General features: G+C 43.6%; 1 protein-coding gene across 2 annotated transcripts; it reads left to right on the plus strand.

Annotated features, from left to right (window-relative positions):
• The first annotated feature begins 821 nt into the window (after window positions 1-821).
• On the plus strand, window positions 822-19,814 carry UTP14A (UTP14A small subunit processome component). Of its 2 annotated transcripts, none has more exons than XR_003129611.3 (15): window positions 822-1,683; window positions 2,682-2,757; window positions 3,986-4,056; window positions 5,020-5,084; window positions 6,475-6,617; window positions 6,909-7,064; window positions 11,475-11,594; window positions 11,690-11,784; window positions 12,382-12,505; window positions 12,588-12,665; window positions 13,145-13,535; window positions 15,516-15,922; window positions 16,684-16,785; window positions 17,003-17,102; window positions 19,373-19,422. XR_003129611.3 is itself a non-coding variant. In XM_025431879.3 (15 exons), the coding sequence occupies exons 1-15, from the start codon at window positions 1,658-1,660 to the stop codon at window positions 19,643-19,645; spliced, it is 2,319 nt and encodes a 772-aa protein (XP_025287664.1). In that variant the 5' UTR covers window positions 822-1,657; the 3' UTR covers window positions 19,646-19,814. The 2 variants fall into 2 exon arrangements, 1 of the variants encoding a protein (XP_025287664.1); XM_025431879.3 differs by having other exon boundaries at window positions 16,684-16,877; window positions 19,373-19,814.
• Window positions 19,815-20,044: the final 230 nt, after the last annotated feature.

Here is a 20,044-nt window from a genome sequence, read left to right on the forward strand (position 1 = left end):
GAAAAAGATCGGAGTTAAATATAATAGAGTTGGGATTTCTCATGCAAGTGTTAAAGGCCTAAGAAGAGCATGTGGAAGGGCACCTGGCTGGTTCAGTCAAAGGAGCACATGAGTCTTGATCTCCAGGTGGTGAGTTCAAGCCCCATGTTGGATTTAGAGATCACTAAAAATAAATAAATAAATAAATAAATAAATAAATAAATAAATAAATAAATAAAAGAAAGAAAGAAAGAAAGAAAGAAAGAAAGAAAGAAAGAAAGAAAGAAAGAGCATGTGGAGTAGACAAACAGGCTGCGAACAGAGCCTGAGGAACATCATCATTTAAAGAGTTAGTACAGGGGACCCCTGGGTGGCGCAGCGGTTTAGCGCCTGCCTTTGGCCCAGGGCGCGATCCTGGAGACCCGGGATCGAATCCCACGTCAGGCTCCCGGTGCATGGAGCCTGCTTCTCCCTCTGCCTGTGTCTCTGCCTCTCTCTCTCTCTCTGTGACTATCATAAATAAATTAAAAAAAAATTAAAGTTAAAGAGTTAGTACAGAAAAAGTATCCAGCAGAGAGGACTGAAAAAGATGGCCATAAAGCTAAGATGCCAGGAGAGAGTGGTGTCATGCAAGCCCAGGATGGATTTCCGACAACGAAAAAACCATCTGTAATCCCACTAGAAAGTCAGTCTATAAGCCATGGAATGTGTCTGTTTTGTGCACTAATGTCCCCATATGCCTAGAGGCCTGGCACATAGTAAATGGTCAAAAAAATGTCCTGAATATGAATAAGAAAACAAACTAACAGTACCAAATTCCACACAAAATTCTGGGAAGACAGAGTGAGAAATATCCATTTTATTTTAGCAACTGAGGGTGTCACTGAGGATCTTGTTTGGAGCAGTTTCAGTGGAACAGTGGGGCAAAAGCAAAACGGAAATAGCTTAAAACAGATGGCACGAACGTTTTCGTACTTTTCTACTTTTTAATTTAAAAAAGCATTCCTAACAGTTGATGGGAGGTGAGGAAGTTGCAGCCACCAACAGAGGCCCATTCTTGGATGAACCTTTGTTCCCTAGGGAAGGAGGAACTTGGTGCTCCAATTACAAGGGGGCACAAGACGCAAGGAGATTTTTCCTTTGGAGCGGAGAGAAACTTGCTTTGTTCACTGCCAAATCTCGGGGGCCTAGCACAACGCTGGCCACTTCTCCGGTATTCAAAAAAACCTTGAGCTGGCCCTGGCCGGTGGCAGACTCGCAGGACGCTGTGGAACACGGACGGTCGCCGGAGCCTCTCCTTTCGGATCAGGCAGGGACAACGAAGGCTCGGCCACTCCGGGACAGCGCGGTGCCCTCGCCCTAAGCTCAACCCACCTGGGGCCGCGCGGAAACCACGAGCCGGGAGCGCGAACACCGACGCTCCGCAGAGAAGATGGGAGTAGGGGCGGGGTGGGGGGGACAAAGCTCCGCCCGCCGACAGACTTTAAATTCCAGTCTCCCAGTGTCCCACAGGCCCCTCCGGAGCAATCTCCAGTTTCTCGCACGCCCTGGGGCGGAGCGGAAGTGACGCGACACGCAGCGCGTGATTGGCGGAAGCAGAAATTGCTTTGCGGCCGGCACGGAAATTGCTTTCCTTTCGGCTTCCGCTCCTGGCCCATGTGTGAGACAGGCTGCTGAGATGAGCACGGTCCGGGCTGCGGAAAGGTGAGGGATAAAGATCGGAGCGGGAGGTCTGGGTCTCGTTTGGGGCCGGGTCTGGAAGCTGCCTTTTAACAGACGACAGTTGTTCCTCCTCCAAGACTTCGTCATTTATTACAATTTCCGCGATAACATCCTTGAAAAGTCCTTTTCATTTAATTAATTCACTTTCTCCTTTCCCCAGCTTTTTGGCCTCATCCCTGTTGGTTCTGATGTGGCCTCACCCTTCTCCAGCTAATTTGTTGCACTTTCCTCATCACGTGACTCCTTTTTCTGCTGCTGCCGAGGCACATTTCGACTCTGCGCAGGGAGTGCCTGCGTTATAAATTCCCCTTATTTTGATTGGAGTCATTCCTGACATTTTCTCCTCTGATGTTTCATCCCCGCCCCCCAACAAGCGAGTTAAATATAATCCGTTTAGTAATGGTTGCCTTGTAAAGATTGGTACATACTGTTGTGTAATAGTGGAGTCTATAATTTGGTTCAGGGTACCAGTTAGGCATCCACTTTGCTGAGGAAACCCCAGGAAAAATGGTGTACTTAGCTGCTTTCATCCAATTAACCCTTTCCCCATTGTTGGGAACAAGTGATCAATATGTCACTGTTGAGTAAGCTGCACCTATAAAGGTGTCTTCCTTTATAAGGTGGAGGATGCTTAGAAATATTAATGGCTAAACTGCTTTGCCTCAAGGGCCAGCAACAGTGCCTTCTGTCACCTTACCCAGAGTCACACATATTTACAGCCTCCCAGAGGTCAGTGGAAAATGCAGTACCAATCACTGAAGGTTAGTTCTTTTTCACTCCATACAATTGTATAGGGGTGTCACCACCCACTGCCCACCCCTTGGGATTGATGCCTGACTTAGGTCTAAATTTAATGTCTTGACAAATTTCTAAAATACCCATTCTGCTTGGTTTGTACCTCTTCCAGGGAAAAGGGCCATTCTTTGCTATAATAGAAGTTATTCCAATTGATAATAATTCTCTTTTGCCTCCTTTAACAGCCTTCTGGCTTTAAGCCGACAGGAAGAATTAGAGGATTTACCCAAAGACTATCCCTTGAGTCCCAGTGAAGATGAGGTGGGTGACAACTGCTAAACTGCCTTCTCTGTTTTCCCTTCTGCCTCACTATTAGGTTAGACAGCATGTGGCTAGACAGAAAAATGGTGGCAACATTGTTTATATTTGCTCAGATCTTGCAAAGAGATTACAAATAGTTATATAGTGTTTCATGTATAAGATACTGCATTAAGTGCTATGGAAATTTGAAGACTGTATAAGATACATTGTTTTCAAGTTGCCCAAGTATAGCTGAGTATGTAAGACCAAAACATGGGGTCTTCATTTTATGATTTCCCTTTCCCAAGTTTGGATTTTTGTAGAGTTATTTAATTACAAATCTTCTTCAATTTAAGATGGCATTACATCCTGATAAACCCATCATAAATTGAAAATATTTTAAGTTAAAAATGCATTTAATGCACCTAACTGCTGAACATCATAGCTTAGCCTATTCCTACCTCAAACTTGCTCTGAACACTTACATTAGCCTAAAATTGGACAGAGTCCTCTAACACAATGTCTACTTTATAATAAAGTGGAGAATATCTTGTGTAATTTATTGACTACTGTACTGAAAATAAAAAATAGAATGGAAAAAAAAAATAGAATGGTTGTTGTGTGGGTACAAAATGTTTCTAAGCGTATCAGTTATTTACCTTTATGATCCATGTGGTTGACCAGGAGCTGCAGCTCACTGCCAGTGGCCAGCATCACTAAAATCCTATCCCATGTTGCTAGCCCGGGAAAAGATCAAATTCACATTTGAAATACAGTTTCTACTGAACATGTGTCACCATCATAAATTCAAAAATATTAAGTCAGACCATCATAAGTAATGGCCTGTCTGTATCTGACTGAAATATACATCTACATAATTAAGCTGGCTCTCCAACAGATGCTATAGGAATTCCAACTCTATTCTCTTGACAAAACTACTTATTGTGGGTTTTTTTTAATGGCAGTATTTCTGTGTCAGATCATGCTATATATTCTATACTGAAACATTCTCATAGCACTTTTCTTCTTGATACTGATTAAGACAGACATGACATTAGCCACAGATCATCAGCCACTGTGGTTCTTAATAATGAAGAAGTTTGGCTTTTGAAGCAGTTCTTTGTTTGAGCTTGAATGCCTGCACACTAGACCTCACCTGATTCCCCAGTCATCCACTCACCAAAAGAACAAGAGATTTCCATGCTCCTTTCCCTTATCATCCTGATGTTTTTTCCTTTTCTATGTTTAGGGGGACATTGATGGAGAGAGAAAGCATCAAAAGCTTCTGGAAGCAATCAGTTCCCTTGATGGAAAGAATAGGTAACATTCCCATCCATTTGGACAGGTTATAACCAGCTGATTCCATGAGACAAATCTGCAACTAACATTTATTGAGTGCCAGGACCCCTGGATGGCTCAGCTGTTAGAGCGTCTGACACTTGGTTTTGGCTCAGTTTTGGCTCAGGTCGTGATCTCAGGGTCCTGGGATCCAGCTGAGTTGGGCTCTGCACTTAGCACAGTTTGCTTGTCCCTCTCCCAACCCCCACTTGTTGTGCTCCTACCCCATGTGCGTGTGGGTGCGCATCATCTCTCTCTCTCTAATAAAGAAATAAATAAAAATCTTTAAATAAATAAAATCTTTAAAAATAAACATTTATCGCGTGCCTAAGATAATGAAGACACAAGTGTCAGCATCATTATTAAGATCACATACTTCAGAGACAGACTGTATAGGCAAATTTTTAACCTTTCTGCACCTCAATTTCAACTAGAAAATAAGATTAATTGACCCCTCAGAGGGTCATCATGACATTTAAATGAGTTAATGAACATGAAGATCTTAAACTAAAGCCCAGCATATAGTAAGCATTATGTAATTGTTAGCGATTATTGTGTTAGAGGCCTTTGTGTGTTTGAATTCTTCATCCATACTGAGTCTTTTGAAGGATTGACTAGGAACTTATCCCCATTAGAGGAGTTAATTGCCTTGCTCCAAAGTCATTCTGCTCATAAGTGGCAGATCCAGAATGTTTGAAGCCAAGTCCAATACCTTTTCCACTATGCCTACCTCATATTGCCTTGTGTTTTTGAGTGACTGAGTCTACATTAAGAGATGGCTAGAAAACCAAGCCCAGGTTAGGAACAGATTTCCTGGTTTCTTTGTGACAAAACCTGATTCTAGAAGAGCAATACATTAAACCAAAGCCTTGTTTGAAAAGAGAAGTGTTGGTTCCCTAGCAAAATGTGTCCGTTCCTACCATATTCTGCTTTGCCTAATTTCAGGTGGAAATTGGCTGAGAGATCTGAAGCTAGTTTGAAGGTATCAGAGTTCAATGTCACTTCCGAAGGTAAGTTAACAAAGGAAGCCATCTGTGTGTGGAGCTTGTGGAGTTAAGCATAATGGTCACTTCACCTTCAGAACGGTTTTCAATGTGGTTAATGGATCCTACCATAAATACTTATATGAGTGGTCAAAGAAAGTCAGATGCCCTTGAGTTTTTTTCCATTTCTAGAAGAAAGCCTTCAAGGTCATAGTCAAGATCTCCTACTGATGAGCTGCTTATAGGGTACAGGGACATGGATGAAGACTGCTGCCTCTCACTAGCTTAATCGCATTCGTGCTTTCATTTCTATTTCAGTTCTTACAGAGTTCGGACAGGCAGATAATCTGCTGGAGCTCAGAGAAGTCAAGTTACTTACTCAGGGGCCTTCGCCTAGTACAATGCTTCTCAACCTGTTTTATTCCCCAAGAAGTCTTTTTAGACTGTTTTTCATTGCCTCCCCCCGCCCTGACACACAGACATACTCCCACTCCTATAGCCAGGAAATCAGATACCAGGGAATAAGTTTTTTGTTGGATTGGGTTGAGCTTTGGAGGAACACAGAACTTGGGAACATTGAAGATTTTTTTCACCACTCCCCCACCTCCAGAACCAATTTTCATCCCTTGTGGGCAACTGATATCACCCTACTGGGAATACATGATCTAGGAAATTGCAGAGTTGGAATTTTAAGCTGATAGGAAGTCTGGATGCCATATCTTTTTCACCATATTCACAATTTAGGCAGCTTGAATGAGTTAAATGGTTCTAGTAACCACTAATGTAACCCCTCAGAACAAATAATAATGTATTCAAGCTTATTCATTCAACAGATACTTATTCTATTTCTACTATGTCAGTTTCAGGGCAGTTTAGATACTGGGGCTACAGTGATGTCTGTGAGAAAGGCTTCATGGGGGTCTAACATTCTTAGGGAAGATCAAGGTGGGAGACAATAAGGATTAAAACATGGTGATGCAGTAAAGTGACTAAGTGGCTGCTTTAGTTTGGCTGGGCCATGTCCTTTGGAATGATGTAATTCCAAGTATAAAGGCAGAGCCACTGGAGGATTTTCAGCAGGATCCTGACAGGCTGTGACTTACAGTTTCAAAATACCACTTTGGCTGCCTGTGAAGAATGAAGTGCAGTGAGGCAAAAGTGGAAGCAGAAGGACCAAGAAAAAAACAAGTGACTTTTTAAAATAAATAATAATTTTCTCCTCTTTGCTACCCTCCAACACATTTGGGAATGTAAGAAGGTGGTGTCATTGTGGCTGGTGGTTAAAGTAAGAGAATTATTCCTGCTTCCCTGCACATCTGCCTATCTACCAGCGTTTTATACTGAGGCATCTCCCAATGTTATACTGAGATTTTTGCCTCATTTCTCAGTCTGACCAGAAAGTTTGGCCTTTCTGCAGGATCAGGAGAAAAGCTAGTCCTTTCAGATCTACTTGGGCCTGTTAAAACTTCATCTTCATTGGCTGCCGTGAAAAAGCAACTGAATAGAGTCAGATCAAAGAAGACTTTGGAGTTACCCCTTAACAATGAAGAGGTTGAGCGGGTGAGTTATAGAGAAAGTGGTCTGTTAAGGGGAAGAAATCGGACTAACAAGGAAAAATAGGGTAAGAAGGGAAGAGAGGGAGCTGGGAACTGGGGGGAGGGGGAAATTGTGATTGCCAGGGAAAAGATTAAAACACTTCTTGGGGGAAGTGCATCCTGAGAAGTAAGCAAGAGCTTCTCTAACATCCTGACTCTTGGGCTGAGAAACATTGGCTCTTGATTCCCTACAGATCCTCTGAGTTCAGTGCTTAATTTCGTGGCTCTTTCCTTTCGTATACTTTGCCTGCTTCAGATCCACAGAGAAGTGGCATTCAATAAAACCTCACAAGCCCTCTCCAAATGGGAGCCCATCATCCTGAAGAACCGGCAGGCAGAGCAGCTGGTTTTTCCCCTGGAGAAGGAGCAGTCTGCTTTTGCTCCCATTGAACATGTGCTCAGTGGCTGGAAGGTGAGTGCAACACCAGGAAACTGCACCTTAGCAGGTGAGATTGATGTGATTGGACCTGGTAAGCTAAAACCCCAGCTGCAGTCTTTAATGAAGCAGTCTAGCAAGGGAGAGGAGATAGTGGGACTCATGGTCAGTCGTGCCATTGCCAGCATTGCTCTGTAGTCACCCTTCTGCTGGTAGCACACAGCACATGGTTCTTTCCATGTTTTTGTGTGAAAGCATCTGATTGCCCATAGAGAGGGAACACAGTGATGTTTTCTGTTTCACACCCATTTTTAAAAAGCTTTTAAACCTGCATTCTGATCTGGGGAAAGTCAGGAACTCAGCAGCATAAATGAGCCTTAGTAGGACTACATATGAGCTAGAGAACCAACGTTTGCTTGTAAAGGACTACCACGTTAAAATATAATGTATCCATGGGTAATGACTAGAAGTTTAGCAAGTAACTCCATACGACTCTGAGCTGCAGAAAATAAAAAAGTTATCTTAGGGCTGGGTCATCCAAACACTGATCCCTGGCAAATATTTCATTCGTCTGAAGCAAAAAGGATCATTGTAAGTACGACAGATGTAAAGTTACCAGTTCTTCTTTACTAAGAGGTCATGCTTTCCATTTAATAGTGTTGAAATAGCTTTTCTTTTATGAAATGATGGCAGTAGTAAATGATGGCACTTGGGTGAGTGGAATGGTAGTTATGCCCTTGTTGGTAATCCTATGTTGGTCCGCAAAGTCTCCATTTTTAGTCTGTGAACAACTTCATGACAATTGGACTTCCTTTTCCAATACACCATTGCTTATGGATTCTATAACGGAATATTCCGTCTTAAGTAGAAATAGTCAAAAACAGCAGTGCCCAAACTATGGATAGATGCTTCTTTATGCTTTTTCTCTGCTTTCTACAAATCCAGAAATAATAATGTTCTACGTGTCGGGAAGTTGAGCTAACACTAATCAAGTAAACATGGCTTGCTGCCATAGCTAGACATTAAGCAAGTCATTGCTTTTTTCGGGGATAAGCTCTGTTTTGGATATTGTTGTTGTAGTCACTACCAGTCTCTTTCTAGGATGCTTCCTTTTCCACATGAAAAAAAGATCAGGTTTAAAGTATGGCTGCAGGATGGGAGACTTTAGGAAAAAAAGTTAAGAGGTAATATAATTTGTAGGATTCAAAATTTTTTAAAAAAATACATAGCTAAAGGTCTGATCCCTGCCCCTGTCCCCCCAATCTGCTCATTTTTACCACCATACTCAGAAATAACCACTTTTGTAAGTTTTTGTTGTTGTTAATATAAGGATATAATTGCTATATTTGTGTTTACCTTGTTTTTTTAATTAAAGAGTAGTGATATGCTACTACACATCATTCTGCACCTTGCTTTTCCCAAATAATAGTGTAATCTTGGAGATAGCTGGAAAATGCCTAGTTGGTTATTAAACATGAGATGGTAGAGGAGGAGGGTTGCATTAAGAATAGTAGAACCTCAAAAAAAAAAGGGTAGTACAACCTCTACTCTCCAAGAACTCCCTGCACAAGACAGAGTGGAGGCCCCCCCAACCCAGATGCTATACATGAACCCACTGTAGCATTTATTCTAAGATTCATTTTTGAGAAATCAGGCCAGTATGGTACAGAGCAATAAAGAAATGCTTAGTTCAGGGCATGCTTTCTGATTAGCAACTAAGTTCTCTTCTTACAACTTAGGATGCAAAGTACCAAGGACTGGAGATTAAGAATCCAAAAAGTATGCACTATAGTTTTAGCCCAGATTCCTAAAATTCCATTTTACTCCAAGAAGATTTAAATGGTATAATGCATAAGAAAGCATTTGTAAACTGCAAAGTGCTAGAAATGATGTAAGGTTACTTCCCACCCTACACTAGCCATTACCCAAAGTGTTCTTCTCAAAACCCTAGTTTCTCAATATGCCCTCAAAAAAGCGGGGTTCCATTGCTAGAAATGTTGCATGCCCCTGCTGGAGATTGGCAGTTCATAATAGACACTAGCATTTTAAAGGCTATGAGAAGACAATAAAGAAACCTCTTTAAAAAAAAAAAAAAAAAAAGAAACCTCTTTGACTTCTTCTAACCCAGAGTGCACAAATGAAAATCAAATAAATTTAACTTTAAACCTTAAAATAATAAACTTTGTTAGTTGATGAGGAACACACTTTAGGAAGAGCTGGTCTTTGCTGCTGCCTCCGTACTCTCATCTTCTTTCCCTACTACTCTATTGAGTCTTCTCTCAGCGGGCATTAGTAAGAGGCCTCTGAATCACCAAATTCCAAGCCCTCTGAGGCTTTAGCCTTTTGGGTCCTATTGACACATCACATTGGTTAAAAAACAAAACAACAAAAACTCTCCCCCCTTGGTTTCTGTGATAACATACTTCTGGGGTTTTTTTGTTGTTGTTGTTGTTGTTTTTAAATCTATCTAACTTTTCCTTAGTTTTTATTCTCTGTAAATTCCGTGGCTCTTGGCTATCACCCATAGATACTACAGATCACTCTCAACGCCTTCTTCTGAGCTCCACTCTCATATTCCATATGACCAGTAGGCCTCGCCTGGGTCTTTCATACGCACCTTAAACTTCACACACAACAAAGTAGGCTTGGCATTTCCTTCCCCAGACTCCCAAACCCTGAACCACCACCATCATTCTGTAACTGAATCAATAGCAGAACTCCCTACCCTGGTCCCTTATGTTGGAAACCTCAACCATCTGAATCATCTTCCTCTTCCCCTTCCTCCTTCTCCCCGCCACCCTTAGCTGCTATCCCTCCCCAGCCCACATAGTGGGCTACTCCTGTGCACTTTCTCCTTAATAGCTCTCAGATCCCGATTCCTCTTCTCATTTCCATTGTCACCTGTCATTTGACACATTATATATAACCCCTTACACGATCGCCATGATTTTCTTTCTGAAACACAAAACCGATTGTCACTCTCCTGCTTCAAATCCTTCAGAAGGCTCTCCACTTATAGAATAAGACAAAAGCCCCTAGCATTTTAGTTACACTGGACAACACATTTTCCTTTATATATCTCTCCTGTCCATATATCTGTTTTTATTTACACTCATCTCCATTTGCTACCACCACTCCCTGCCCTTACAGAATTGTACGTAATGGCTCAGAGCCACTCAAAAAATCCTTCCCCAAGCCTAACCCACCTCCTAATCAAAATTCATTGTTCACTTCCTTTGTTATCGCTCCTGTGGACTAACATGTGACCCATTATGTTGCCAGTGGTACATGTGTCTTTTCCCTCTGAATGGCTATGAGCTCTATGAGGACAGGAACGATCTTAATCAATTGTGTATTCCTAGCACCCTGCACAAGTGCCTGGAATGTAGCTGCAATCAATAAGTGTTTGTAAATTGAATTGGAGGAAGATTACAACATTGTAATATAAATCATTTTGTAGCCTGTGATTGATCACTACTGCAAATACTAAAAATGGAAGAACATTACACCTTTATCATTCACTAGAATAGGCTTATGGTTAAATCAATAGTGCCATGTAACATGTGATGATGTGTGTTTATGCATCTGTCCAGATATTTGTAAGTTTAATACCGACCATGATGTATATGGCTGTTAAAGAAAACTACATGTAATACATGTGTGAGGTTTGAAACAGGATCTGTTTCAAAGGTGCTATCTTTGCACCTTGCCAACCAAAGTGAACCACGGCATGATCAGCCTGATTATTTTAACCATCTACAATGGTTAAAATACATCAATTGAGCAGTAACAGCATCTTTTGTTAACATGTGAAGTAAGTGGTTCAGTCCATTCATTTCATATATATAGACTACCTAGCATGCAAAGTTCACTGGAAAATAAGGGACTGGAACCAAAGTTAGAAAATGACTAGAGTTAAATTTGAACTGTCAGGAAGCTAAGACTTAACTTTCCCTCTCTTCTAGAAATGTTCTTTAAAGGAGGCTTAAATGAGTCTTAGATTCCTTGCTATACAGTTAATACACATAGATACTTCAAATATGCATAATACAGGAACCATTTTGTTTTACCACTATCAAAACTGACAGTTTGGTACTGCTGTTCCTCCATCCTGCCAGCATTTACCTTAAGGACATCCTGCTTTGATATTTAAGAGAATGGTATTCTGTTTTACATATTCTGGTAATCTGAACAGAGTGATCCTCTTAGTAATATTAGAGAGTAGCTTTGGAATCCCCTTGCTGAAGTTGTCTTAAATCGGAAGAAAATGAGGTTTTATCTACACTGCTGAACAGTAACACTGGAACCCTTTCTCTTGCTGTAACAGCCGATCCTTTCCAGTTTGTGATTCCCATTATAGTGTCATAAAGCAGATGGTCATAAGATTGTACACAGTGAGGCTAGGAGCATGGATTAAGACTTAGAATGTTCTATTACCTCCTTAAGGCAAGAACTCCCCTGGAGCACGAAGTTTTTAACATCCTCCATAAGAACAAGCAGCCAGTGACAGACCCTTTATTGACTCCTGTGGAAAAGGCCTCTCTCAAAGCCATGAGCCTGGAAGAGGTAAGTGTAACAGGCCCTTTGATACACCCAGACATGCTCTGTTCCAGTATTTGCCCTCAAAGCCCAGGAGTCACTGTGAATGTCATTCATTGTAGGCTAAGATGCGCCGAGCAGAGCTTCAGAGGGCCCGGGCCCTGCAGTCCTACTATGAGGCCAGGGCTCGAAGAGAAAAGAAAATCAAGAGCAAAAAGTAAGGAGGCCCCTACTGAAGTGGCCACGGGTGCTCTGGAAGAAAGTGATCTGGCTAATCATGATTCCATAGGAGAGCCTTTGATGTAGCAACTGGGGTCATGTGGAAGAGGTCCCAAATAGGAATGACTAGCATTTTTTTTTCTCAGTCCAACCTCATAGTTTTGCCTGCTTCGGTAGTGCCCTCTCCTCTGGCTTTGGCTTTCAGTCTTGGTTTTGCTAAAAAGAGGACTGTTCAATTACTTTCTCTCCCTTCCAGGACATCACGGAATGGTTCTGCAGAATGAGCTCTGAATTCTACAGCTGTTGAGGCCAGTAGGGCTTCCTTCCTGCCTTTTTGCCTCTTTGGAACTTCTTCTACTCTTGCCTTGCGCTCTAGAAGCAGAGGGGACTCTTTGCTCTGCAGAGGTGTGCCCCTGGGGGCTGCAGGGACGGAGAGGCTTGCCAGTCCTCTCAGGTCCCAAACTGGTTCCCTATAGTCAGCCAGCTCTGTGATGTCCATTCTAGCCCCTGCATAGGGAAACCCCTTGGGGAGCGGGGACACCTTTTGTGTGTGGCGCCTGTGTTTTAGCTAAATCTCTGCCCTCTCACCCTGTAGGTATCACAAGGTCCTTAAGAAGGAAAAGGCCAAGAAAGCCCTAAAAGACTTTGAGAAGCTGCAGAAGGTCAATCCTACCGCAGCACTGGAAGAACTGGAAAAAATCGAAAAGGCCAGAATGATGGTGAGGCTGCCTCTCACCCCCACCCCTTGAACCAGCTTTCCCCAAAAAGTGGTAAGGAGCTCACTCTGCCCTTTTTTTCCAGGAGCGAATGAGCCTTAAGCACCAGAACAGTGGGAAATGGGCCAAGGCAAAGGCAATTATGGCCAAATATGACCTGGAGGTAAGAGATCATCGGGGTGAGAGAAGAGATGGAATTGGAGGACAGAAAGGAAAATCAGTCCATAAGGATGCTAGCAGAAGCAGAGTTAGGGAAAAGCCTTGAGGAAGAATGGAAAACCAGGATTCTAAAAAGACATCAGAAAATCTCTAAGGCAGAGAAGAAAAGAACCAGGAACAAGGTGGAAAAGGAGAGATGAAAGGGAAGCAGCATTGAAGGCAAGTCCAGTTAAAGGGGAGAGGAGCTGTTTTTTTTTTTTTCCTACCTTGTTTCACATGTTCATTTCCTTGAGGACAAAGAATTTGTCTCCCACTTTATTCCATAGCTGTTAATGCAGTAATATATGTGCAATTTAAACAGTAGGCACCAGTAAGAAATACTTAAAGTCAAATTGAGAGGAGGCAGCTTTATGAAATGAACCAGGAAAGGTGTCATTGCAGTCACTAATGACAAGGCGCTTGTGCTGTGACTCCTTCCTCCAGGCTCGCCAGGCTATGCAGGAACAATTGGCCAGGAACAAAGAGCTGACGCAGAAGCTACAGGCAGCCTCCGACAGTGAGGAAGAGAAGGGGAGTGTGGAGGAAGAGGGTGAACTCCTGGTCCCCGATACAGTGAATGAGATTCAGAGGGATGCCGATGGGCCAAACCCCTGGATGCTCAGGAATCCCTTCAGTGGCCCAAAAGAGGCCAAGGTCCAGGACGCTGAGCAACTTCTGGAGCCTGTGGCCCATGAGGCTTCTGAAAGTAAGGAAGAAGAAAGACCAGGGGCCAAAGAAGACATCTTGTTAAATACATTTGAGGAAAGGCGAGCACTTAGGAAAAAGTCTGGGCTCAGCCAGGATGCCGAGCCTTTGAGGAAACAAGAGTCAGAAGGTGAGTTGTGGTGGGCTGGATAGGAGACCTCTGCCTGGTGCCAGTGCCGTGGACGGGCTGAGGCAGGAAAACCATCCACACACACATGCTTCAGTGTGGCTAGGCTCAAGGGACTCCCCACAGAGGGCCGTGGGTCCCTGAAGAGAAGACTGATTTCATAATACCCATCTTCGAAGGCATTACTATGTGATCATCAAAAGACAGAAGTGCACCATCCTTGAAATAAGGGCGGGAGTTGAGTTGACTGGTGCCCACAAAGTGGAGGGAACTGCGCTCCCACCAACAAACACGGATGGGTTTTGAGGCATTATGAAATTTCGAATCACTGCTGCAGTTTTCAGTTTTGTTGATAAAGCAGGAATGGCATTTTCAGCACTTCGTGATGTCAGTTGATAGATGTTGGGGGGGGTGGACTTTCTCGACAGGAACAAATGACTCCACAAGCTATGTGGCAAATTAGAATTGTCACCCCATGCTCAGAGTCGATTTGTATATTATATTTTCTGTTATCTTAAAGAGATTTTATATTAACAACCGTAGCACCCTTGAGATGGGTCAGAAGGCTCCCACTCTGGGGAGAAAGTCTGCTTAGGAAACTACATTCAGAAATCGTTTGGCTATCTAGACAGATTCCTTGGGTCTGATTTTATGTCCTATAAAAATAATGCATTCAGATGATGGCAAGAATCTCTTTTTCTGTGAAAAAAAATATCTGGAAAGAGCTGTAGCTTAGCATGTATCATAGGACCTTTGCTTAGGGTTCTCAGCTGGAGAGTGCTGAGATCAATAGTTACAAGCAGTCACCTCCAGGAGGACTTTGGGAAGCAGCACTGCAGGCCGAGATTGTGGGTCCGTCTTTAAATGACCCCAGGACATCAGCCGTATCCTGTTGAGCTTCCTCAAAAGCGGGTCATCTTGCTAAATGTATAGAGCAGTTGGTTGTGGTATGAAAGGTGGATTTGGATTTCTTTGGATGATAAGTTAATAGAATGTTCCCAAACCTTCAGGCAAATAGTCCTAAAATAGTGGAAAGTTGTGGACTCCAAATAAAAGGAGCAAGGACCTTGATCCTTGCGGAATAAACATACAAGTGTCCAAAGGGCAGACTTAAGTAGCTTCTTAGAGTGGCTTCAAGCCACAGCTAGGGAGCAGGATGAACTTGGGAATGGAGGCAACTCGAGTCAAATGAAGAAGAGTTTTTAAGATTTTATTTATTTATTCATGAGATACACACACACACACAGAGAGAGAGAGAGAGAGAGGCAGAGACACAGGCAGAGGGAGAAGCAGGCTTCATGCAGGGAGCCCAATGTGGGACTCGATCCCAGGTCTCCAGGATCATGCCCTGGGCTGCAGGCGGCGCTAAACCACTGAGCCACCTGGGCTGCCCTGAAGAAGAGTTTATAAGTGTGTCACTGCCATATTTCCCTCCGGGCACTCCGAGCCTGGTGGTATTTGCTCAAATGTTGCCGGTGACTAAAAAATGCCAAGTGACTTGCCTTGGCCACAGCAGATGATGAGATGCTGCTTTTGGATAAAACAGTGCTGGATTTGGTTCGGACAAATAGGAAACAATGACATAAATGACAAATAATAAATTAGAATTACGTTGCATTCAGAGGCTACCTATAAAAATGGCTTTTTAAAAATTTGGAACTTGAGGCCATCTCTCCAAGTGAGGTTTACTGCAGGGGGAATTAAGCCACAGTTCCAGTTATGCCGTGAGTCACTTACATAGCTGGGAATAGGACCCAGGACATCTGCTTCCCAACATGCTTCTTTTAACTACTAAACTCTGTTGCTTGCTACATGATAGGCAATGATTAGTGAACTCTCCAAGAGATCTAGCAAATGGAATCCTCTCTTCCCTCTAGTGCCCGGTCCCATGAATGGGAGCATGTAATGCTCCTTGTCGAGTGTGCTCATTGGTAAGGCAACTTCTAGCCTCCTTTACTTGACAGCTTTCATTTCTTCCCCTAGATTCTAGCAGCCAGGAGGTGCTGTCCGAACTGAGGGCACTGTCTCAGAAACTCAACAAAGCAAACCAGCAATCTGGGAAGCAGAACATGACTTCACTGAGGACAGTTCTGCCAGTCCAGAGAGAGGAACCTACCGAGGCAGAAGAGGAGCCCCTGCTGATGCAGAGGCCGGAGAGAGCACACACTATGGAGGAACTAGAGGAGCTGGGGAAAGAAGGATGTTTTCAAAATAAGGAGGTCCCCAGGCCTGTGGTAGAAGGGCAGCAGTTGGAGAGGAACCCACATAATCTGCCTGGTGCTCCCAAGGAAAAGAAAAGGAAGGAGCAAATGATTGATCTACAGAACCTCCTAACCACAAAATCTCCTTCTGTGAAGTCTTTGGCAGTGCCCACAACAGTAGAGGAGTTGGTGAGCAGAGCCAAGGGCGTGGGCCATTGTGGGGGATCAGAGCTGGTGCAGAAAATGCCCTTCTTGCCCAAGGAGTAGAATCTGTGAAGTTTTGTTATGCCAGGGGCACATGTCAGTAGTTGAAAGGTCTGGAATAGTATGGAGCCAGGCTGGCCCCCGTGACCATTAATAGATGCAAATATGTGAGTGCTGCCGACACTCCCACATCTTAAATCCAGAGCCACCAAACCCTCCCTGGGGTGACTCTAAAACCGCCCTCAGAGGAAAGCGGGAGGCACTCAAAGCTCTGGCCAGATCCCAGGCAGGACAACTCAAAGGTGAGTCATTAAGCTGTTGCCAAGGTTGTGCTCCATTCACTGGGATCTGAAATGATTCGAGACTGCCCGATTAAGTAATTGAAACTGCTTGAATGAGGGGCTCTGGCACCTGTCTTTACAGGGATGTAAGCCAGAGGGCACCCACATTCTGTCCAGGCCACTTGGAGTTCCTCCTCCTACACAGGCCATTCCTTCTTCCGTGCTGCAGCTTCCTTACTGAAAGTTTAAAAATTGTGTCATATGATAATGAGTTAGGGATATTTTACCCTAGAGAAAAGAAAATTGGAGCATGATTGGCTACCAGTTCATTTATATAGCCAGACCATCATTGTTCAGCGCTTTCCCCCTAGGGGGCGCTAAAACGTCACAACCCAAAAATTCTAGCTTTCTCGCCAGGGACCTTGGCTCTTAAGGCAAGCAGTAGCTCTCACTCTTTCTTCCCAGGAAGATGAAGAGGAGAGACATCAAAAGCAGATGATAAAGGAAGCTTTTGCTGGGGATGATGTCATCAGAGACTTCTTGAAAGAGAAGAGGGAAGCTGTGGAGGCGAGTAAGCCAAAGGACGTGGACCTGACTCTGCCTGGCTGGGGCGAGTGGGGTGGTGTGGGCCTGAAGCCCAGTGCCAAGAAGAGACGCCGGTAAGAACAGGGAAGAAAGCCTGACAGAAGTGCACCAGGTTCTCCCACCTCACCCTCTTGCGTCTTCCCTGCCCTTTTGATTAAGTCCTTAATGCTCTTAGACGTCCTGCTGTTCTGCTTTCCAGGTTTCTCATTAAAGCCCCGGAGGGTCCTCCAAGAAAAGACAAGAATTTGCCAAATGTGATTATCAATGAGAAGCGAAATGTCCATGCAGCAGCTCATCAGGTGAGGGAGAGAGAAACTCTTTGCTACCTAGCTCCCTTGCTTAAGAGGAATATTCTAGTGCTGTGTGGTCAAAGAGGGATATGTGATCTTGACCACAGAATCAAAGCTGTTCTCTTTTTCACTGACTGGCTCTGAGATGAATAATTCCAGGTCAATTCTGGTGTTTTAATTTCAGAATTGGAAGAGGTTGAGGCTTAAAGGAAAATCTTGACAGCGATGGTGGAGCCCCAAATCTGAGTTTTCAGCTAGCACCCCAGATGATTCTGATGCAGATGGGTCTCACCAAACTAAGAGTTACTGTTCTTCAGGCTTGTATTCATAGTCAAGATAACATTGAGAGGCTATGCGTTTAAGCTGCATCTTAAGAAAAATGACAAAGTGGTACTCATTCAGGATAGCAAGTGGAATTAAAATTGTGTACTATGACAAGCCAGGGATGTTTACCTAAGAGAGAAGCAAACTGGAGCATGATCATGGTCTTCGAGTATATTAAAGGCTGTTGTGTGGAGTGCAGTCACATAAAGTAGCAGTTAAAGGAAAATCAGGGAGTTTAGTGCACGGAGAAACCTTCTGGGATGCCTGGCTGGCTCAGTCCGTAGAGCACGTGGCTCTTGATCTCAGAGTCCTGAGTTCAAACTCCACATTGGGCATGGAGCCTACTTAAGAAAAAAAAACAGGAAAAACTTTCTGCTGGTCCACAGGGAGAATGGGTTGCCCTGGGGATATGAGCCTGTGTAGAGGGGACTCGGGAATGAGACTGGCTGGACTCAATGATTTCTGTGTTCCTGTTCCCTTCAATTCTGAAAGTCTATGACCCTGAGATCTGTCCCCAGCCTATTTAATACTGAAATGAGTTATAGTTTTTCTTCTGAAAAAGAGGGGGAACTATTTAATAGGTATAAAGAAGAAGTGAGAAATGATCACTTCAATAATACTCTATCGATCTTATTTTGTGAACCAGTCCCTGCAGAAATTGAATTGTAACCACTGTTCATCCCAGTTGCAGATCTATAACCACAAAATAGGTGATGATCAGGCAGTTACAGAATAAAAGAGAGAGAGAAAGGGTGCTTCACCGGGATAGGAAGGGCAGTGTGGACCTCAGTAAAATCAGGAGCTTTGTCTTTTTAGAAAAAAAATAATACAGTCACGGTAAACTGACAGTTTTCCAAGAATCTCCCTGATTTTTTTTCATCTTTTTAATAAGCTATAGACTGCAGGTCCCAGGATGCAATAGAATAAAGTATGGTTCAAGCTGAAGGAAAAAAGAAAAGCCCCTCCCAAGACTATTTTGCCCAGGTGTTTTGTTCTCTCACTTTACGTGACATGCGCAAATTAGCCAGCAACCCCACCCAATAAGACATAAGACATTCCCTTAACCTGAAGAGAATCTGTGTCCTTCACTACCACCAGGACCACCCGGCAGTACTCCGCTTCTCTTGAGCATTCCACTGAGTATCTCCAGAGACTACTGATTATAACTTCCTGATTTTCCTGCTTATGTTGTTTTTCCCCTCTTCTTCAGCCTTCGGGTCAAGTGTTTAAAGGTGATTTAAATGTCTGAAGGTAGTACTAGGCAAGGAAAGGAGCCCTGGGTTCTGTTCTCCCTCACTGTTCATTAATTTACCTGGGTAAATCCCTTCCCCTCTCTAAGCCAGATTCTGGGACCAAGGGAGATGACCTTTTCCATTAGCTAGGGCCTTCCAGCTCTGACATTCTGTGATGCCAAAAGAGGATGAAGCTAACTAAGCATCACAGCCCAGTGAGGTTCACCATTTTGGGTTCTTTAAAACGTCAGTCCTGTGTATCAAAGAGGAAAAAGCAAGGTTGATTGAGAGCTCCAAGAGGGTTGGAGGGTCACAACATTCACAGGGATCGATAAATGCCCAGATGTTTCTTGCAGTCTCACAGTACTGGATAGGAAGACCCACTTAGAGTTATAGCAGCCCTGGAGCTTACTATAGTGTTCCTGCACTACAGGGGCAGTGTCAGGGTAGGTTTTCAATTCCTAGATTGTTGGGTAAGCCTCGGGGATGGGGGAGCTGTCTCATCCCTGTTAGATGTCTTCCAATCCCAGATGTCCTCAAGCACATTGGAACTTCTAAGGTTAGACTGGGGGTACTGGGATTCCTTGACCTCTCTGCAGCTTCATTCACTGCAGCCATGTAGAACTGTGGCTTATGCACTCAACTACCAACCAGTTGCCATTAGAGTTTACCAACTGCACCCCAGGCCTGACTCCTGACAAGTCCCTCTGCCTTCCTTTCCAGGTGCGAGTGCTTCCATATCCGTTCACCCACCATCAGCAATTTGAAAGGACCATCCAGACCCCTATAGGATCTACATGGAACACACAGAGGGCCTTCCAAAAGCTGACTACACCCAGGGTTGTCACCAAGCCAGGTCACATCATTAAGCCTATAAAAGCAGAGGATGTGGGCTACCGGTCTTCCTCAAGGTCGGACCTCTCTGTTGTACAGAGGAATCCAAAACAACTCTCCACACGTCACAAAAAACAGCTGAAGAAGAACTCTGTAAATTGAGTTGCTGGAGGAGTGACTGAATTCTTGGTGCCCAGAACTAGGAACCCCAACTGCTCCTCCGCTGGCCCGGATTTACTCCGAGCTGCAGGATCAATTTGCAGACTGGCTTAGCACATTGTGAGTGTAGTTAAGCCGCATTTTAGAAATAAATTCATTTTTATCTATTTAACTGGAGTGTATCCTGTGTTGTCACAAGTCAGACAGGACATCTTTGGGTGCTCCCCATTGCATTTTTCCAGTCACACTTGTCAGGGAAACCTCACTTTCTCACCTAAGTTTATGTAGTTAGTCCTAAATTAGAGAGATGTTACCATAGCCTATGATCTTAAATACATATCAGGCATGATCCACTAGAACAAATTTGAAGAGTCAAGGATAATGACTAAATACCATATACTC

This window comes from Canis lupus, chromosome X (assembly GCF_003254725.2).
Source record: "Canis lupus dingo isolate Sandy chromosome X, ASM325472v2, whole genome shotgun sequence".
Lineage (NCBI taxonomy): Eukaryota > Metazoa > Chordata > Mammalia > Carnivora > Canidae > Canis > Canis lupus.